At 38.6% G+C, this 5,601-nt stretch overlaps 1 protein-coding gene across 1 annotated transcript in view; it reads right to left on the bottom strand.

Annotated features, from left to right (window-relative positions):
• The window catches only part of LOC128369747 (disco-interacting protein 2 homolog C), a 51,350-nt gene that overhangs the window by 7,040 nt on the left and 38,709 nt on the right, over positions 1-5,601 (bottom strand). Inside the window, exons 15-18 of the mRNA XM_053330823.1 lie at positions 4,458-4,626; positions 2,917-3,087; positions 642-671; positions 489-505 (exon numbers count right to left, since the gene is read on the bottom strand). Of these exons, the coding sequence (XP_053186798.1) occupies positions 489-505; positions 642-671; positions 2,917-3,087; positions 4,458-4,626 (387 nt within the window). The remainder of the gene's footprint in view (positions 1-488; positions 506-641; positions 672-2,916; positions 3,088-4,457; positions 4,627-5,601) is intronic.

The raw sequence follows: 5,601 nt of genomic DNA, 5'->3' as shown, positions 1-5,601 counted from the left end.
CTCCCAACTTTCCCCCTCCTTTCCTTCCTTCCTTGTTCTTTCCTTCCTTGTTCTTTCCTTCCTGCCTCCTTTCCTTCTTATCTTCTTCCCTCCCTCCCTTCCTTCCTTCCTTGACACGAGGACAACAGGATTAGAGTTAAGCATAAATAAACTGCGGCCATTGATTGACCTTTTTTTACCTGATTTTTAACACTGTAATGTGCTTTTGTTACCACTAGGTGGCACAAGAACGAGGATAACAGGTCAAAGTTCAGCAGAATGAAGTATAAGTATGTAAGTCGCAGGGTCTCAGGAGGTTAATGACTTTCTGTTAAAGCAACAACTGTCTGAAACACTTAAATCAACTATGGACACTTTTTTTGCCCAGTCACACAATATGAAGCGGTTGAGAAACTCCACCAATGTTCAAACCTGAAGCAATATTACTGAAATTAGACAAATCATTACTGAATTTTGATGCAATATTTTGTCATAACTGATTGTGTGACCGGGCCATAACTGCTGCCTGCAGGAGGCTAAACATTTAAAGTGGAATAATCCTTTAATCTTGAATCTACAGTATAAAGCCAGCTGATGAGTGATGTGCTGATGAGCAGTGGGGGGGGCGGGGGTGGGTGGGGGGGGTGGAGGTGGTTTCATACCTGGTCGGCAAGCTTTCCCAGCCTGTACGGCTACAGCAGCAAAGAGGAGGAGGAGGAGGAGGAGGAGGAGGAGGAGGAAGAGGAAGAGGAGGAGGAGGAGGAAGGGCGGAGACAAAACCAAGTATGAGAAATGTAGGTGGGGTTATGCAGAAAACAAAGAAGGAGGGAGAGGGAGGGAAGAAAAATGTCAAAAATGTAAAAAACTAAAAGAAATAAAACAAGCAGTCAGAACTAAAAAATAAAACTTCAGCCAAATAGTTTAGTTATTAAAAGCGAAACTAATAAACTATAAAATATTAGTCATGTTATATTAAATTAAGTGTTAATGCAAGTTAAGAAGCATGCAGTTAAAAAAATCTGTTTTAATCTGTACGACTAATAAATGTTAAATACTGTAATAATTTAAAAAATGACTTCTTATTTTACTTTATCTCACTTTTAAGAAACATAGAATTAAAAATAAAGTTTCCATTTAATTGAAATTTGGTAGAATAACTTGATTTTAATTGCTAATCTGAGAATATTTGTTTCGATATATAGAAACCAATAATAGGATAAAACATTTTATTTGAATTTGGAGGTGAAATATAATCAGATTTGATCCACTGAAGCTCAAAAATTAAAAAGCTGAAAGTAAAAAAACATTGATCAGCTTGAAATGGAGCGATGTCGCTGAACCCAAAGAGACACACAGATAAAATAAATACAAAATAAAATAACGCTGAATGTCTCTGAAACGGGTTTTATCAGGATGAAATAAAACAGATGAATAAAATGACTCTGGCTTTAATTTGATGCTCTGATTGATTTCTCTCTCTAAAACTTAATTCATCTTGTTTCCCCTCAAACATTTTGCTGCTGTTGGCTGAAATAAAAAACACAAATCTACATAAAAAAACTGACTTTCTTTACACTGACGTCCATGTTTTTCTTTACACTTCACAGTCAAGAGATAAACATGATTAAAGTTTATAATGTTTTGTACCATAAAGCAGAAATAAAACATTTGGAGAATCATTACATACCAGTTTTCCTTTTAAATATTACCAAAAAGTCACAAAGATCATCATTATAATAAAAGATGAATATTAATTAAGGCTCCAAAAATCAGCTTCATAAAACATCACAATAAACCAAATTGTCTCTTTGTTGTTTACTTCATCACGTAACTAAGCAACCAAGGTTGCAACATTCCGGAATTTTTAAAGTTGGAATAAGTTGGAATCTTTCCAACTTTGAAAATTCCGGAATTGTGGAAGTAACTTAGAGCTGCATTCTATCAAAAGGCCACCAGGGGGCGACCGTCTCTATACAAGTCAATGGAGAATTCACCAACTTCTCACTTGATTTCTAACCTCAGTAAACGTTTTCAAAATGTGTTTATGGTCTCAATCGCTAGTTTAAAGCCTTCTTCAATGCAGTATGATGTTCATTTGGGACATTTTGGCCTCCCTGATTTTATATGTGACGATAAAGCAGGGTATGCATTAGGGCGTGGCTACGTCCTGATTGAAACAGGTTGATTGACCAACGTCCTCGAGATCCAGCCCTCGTAACCATAGCAACCTCCCCGCTGCGCCCATGGCCCCGCCTCATGCCCATATAAGTAGAATCTGTGTTTTTATTTTTCCCAGCATGCACCTGAAATTTTCAAGATGGCGCTGCCTAGATTGGAAACTATTGGCTTCCGAGCAGCAGTCCACAAACCAATGGGTGATTTATTTTATATAATACTATTTACAAAATTCCCCAGCTTCAATTCTCATGGAAAGTTTCCGGAAATGTATTAACTTCTACTCTTTGTGCTGAGCTCGGCTAAACACAAGCTAAACTTAGTATTTGTTCTCTGGACTTAAAGAGATGAAACTGTCTTCCTTCTGTTTATCTGACTTTGGGTAAAACAGCAACCAAGTTTATTAAACGTCAAATGAAATCTATGCAAAGTTCTCAGCAGTGAAATAAAAACACACTCAGCATATTTTCATCTGCAAGCTGAGCTACGGTTAGGTCGACTTCCTGCCATCTTAAACTAAACATGGCCGCCTTTAAATGCCTTTTACTGTAAACTAACTTTTGGTGCAAACTGACGAAACATTCAATAAAATAAACAACTATCAAACAAATCATCTAAATCATCCTAAAAAAAAACAAATCAAGAAGCAGCAGTGGTTCAATCTCAACCACAAAACAAGCAGCTAGCTTCTCCAAGAAAATGTTTCCAACCACCTGAAAGAAAAAAACTAGATGAAGCAGCAGAGGAGAGCGTGTGACTGACCTGCAGGCAGATGGCCAGGTTCACCCTGCAGCCGAACGAGGTGCTGACGGCTCGAGGGTGCAGACCCAGGTCCTTGAAGAGTTTGGAGAAGGACTGAGTCAGCGCTATTCTGGGACGTTCCTCCGCCACGACGACGCAGGTCCTCACCCGAGACAAGTCCAACCCTCGAGCCTGGAGCGGGACGGAAAGGAGGTTTATGCTGCTTTACTATCTCTACATTTTTATGTGTATTTATCCTTTAATTTGACAATTTTTTTACATTTAAAAGCTATAAAAACACCTTATACACATTTATTTAAGGTGGATTTGTCATTATGTGACTCACAGTTTACAGAAATGGCCCCTTTTTTATGCAATCACTTATTTTAACATTATATATTTTTAATAAATTGACATTACGTTATAGAAATCTGTTTTCACTTTGACATTAAAGAGTTGATTTTTGTAAATTATTTTTTATATAAAAGCTAAATTATTTCTCTACATTTTTATGTGTATTTATCCTTTAATTTGACCCATTTTTTTACATTTAAAAGCTGTAAAAACACCTTATACACATTTATTTAAGGTGGATTTTTCATGATGTGACTCACAGTTTACAGAAATAATAATAAAATGCTTCTAGTTTTATATTTTTGTGCAGCTTATTTTAACAGTATATATTTTTAATTATTTAATATTACGTTGTAGAAATCTGTTTTCACTTTGACATTAAAGAGTTGATTTTTGTAAATTATATTTTTTTATAAAAGCCAAATTATATTGACCATGATTCAATTTATAAAAGCAATAAAAGGGGAAAACATTTAACAGGGGTGAATACTTTTTATAGGCACTTTAAATGTACGTGTTGCTGTAATTCATCATATTCTATAAAATGTTCTCCTGGACCATAAAATAGTGATCGTGAATGTCTATTAATCAAACATTAATTAATGACTAATGGGGGAATTTATTAATATAAATTGGTGTAGAGCAAAGGTGTCAAATTAATTTTCATTCAAGGGCCACAAACAGCCCAATTTGATCTAATGTGGGCCGGACCACTGAAAAGATGGAAGGAAGGAAGGAAGGAAGGAAGGAAGGAAGGACAAATGGAAGGAAGGTGAGAAGGAAAGAGAAGGAGAAGGAAGGAAAGACAGGTGGAAGGAAGGAAAGAATTGAAGTGAGGAGGGAAGAAAGAAAAGAAAGGAAAGGTTGGAAAAGAAGACAGGAAGGAAAGATGAAAGGGAGGAAGGACAGATGGAAGGAAGGAAGGAATGAAGGAAGGAAAGATGGGAGGAAGGACAGATAGAAGGAAGGAAGGAAGAAGGAAGGAATGGAGGAAGGAAAGATGGAAGGATGGGGGGAAGGAAGGAAGGAAAAGAAGACAGGAAGGAAAGATGAAAGGGAGGAAGGACAGATGGAAGGAAGGAAGGAATGAGGGAAGGAAAGATGGGAGGAAGGACAGAAAGAAGGAGGGAAGGAAGGAAGGAAGGAAAAGAAGACAGAAAGGAAAATTGGAAGGAAGGAAGGAAGGAAAGAAGGAAGGAAGGAAGTACCTTCAGCGCGTCGGTCTGCAGGCCCAGGCCTTTGGTGCAGAGCTCCATGACGCTGTAGGAGCAGAACGTGTCGCGGACTTTGTACTGACTGACGGCCGACAGCCAGAGAGCCGGGTTCACCTCCAGCTCGGACGGAGGGATCAGGATGGACTGGTGACCTGAGTACACACTGCAGAGAGAGAGAGAGAGAGAGAGAGAGAGAGAAACGTGCTCAGTAAGTCTTCCACGGTTCACTCTGACTCGTCTTTAAAGGACCAGTGAGGAGGATGAAGTGACATCTAGTGGTGAAGCTGCAGATTGCAACCTAATAAATATCTCTGACCTTCTGTTATAAGCATGAAGCTGAATCTATGGTGGGGGAAAACTCAAGGAAAACACTCTAGAGCAGGGCAGGAAGGAAGGAAGGAAGAGAAGGAAGGAAGGAAGGGAAAGAGAGAGAGAGAGAGAGAGAGAGAGAGAGAGAGGGAGGAAGGAAGGAAGGAAGACAGGAAGGAAGGAAAAGAAGACAGGAAGGAAGGAAAGAAGGAGGGAGGGAGGAAAGAGGGGAGGAAAGAGGGAAGGAAGGAAAAGAAGACAGGAAGGAAGGAAAGAAGGAGGGAGGAAAGAAGGAAGGAAGGAAGGACAGATGGAAGGAAGGAAGGAAAGAAGAAAAGACGCAAAGAAAAGAAGAAGGAAGGAAGGAAGGAAGGACAGATGGAAGGAAGGAAGGAAGGAAAGAAGAAAAGACGCAAAGAAAAGAAGAAGGACGGAAGGAAGGACAGATGGAAGGAAGGAAGGAAATAAGAAAAGAAGCAAAGAACAGAAGAAGGAAGGAAGGAAGGAGGGAAGGATGGATGGAAAAGAAGGAAGGAAAAGAAGACAGAGGAAGGAAGGAAGAAGGAAACGAAGGAAGGAAGGAAGGAAAGGACAGGAAAGACGGAAGGAAAGAGGGAAGGAAAAAGGGAAACTAGGAAGGAAAGGAAGATCAAATCATGTCTTAAATTTTAGTATTTCTACACTTTTATAGTCTAATTTCTAAAAAGCTGTTTGGTGCCGAGTAACGTAGAGTCTAAACTAACGAGGATAAGAAGCTAAAAGATAAAATAAATAAGGTGATAATTTAATATTTCTGAGACAACATACTCATGAATATTAGAAACTGTTC

Source organism: Scomber japonicus, chromosome 12, assembly GCF_027409825.1.
Source record: "Scomber japonicus isolate fScoJap1 chromosome 12, fScoJap1.pri, whole genome shotgun sequence".
NCBI classification, from domain to species: domain Eukaryota; kingdom Metazoa; phylum Chordata; class Actinopteri; order Scombriformes; family Scombridae; genus Scomber; species Scomber japonicus.
This window is presented reverse-complemented; position numbering and strand designations above follow the sequence as displayed.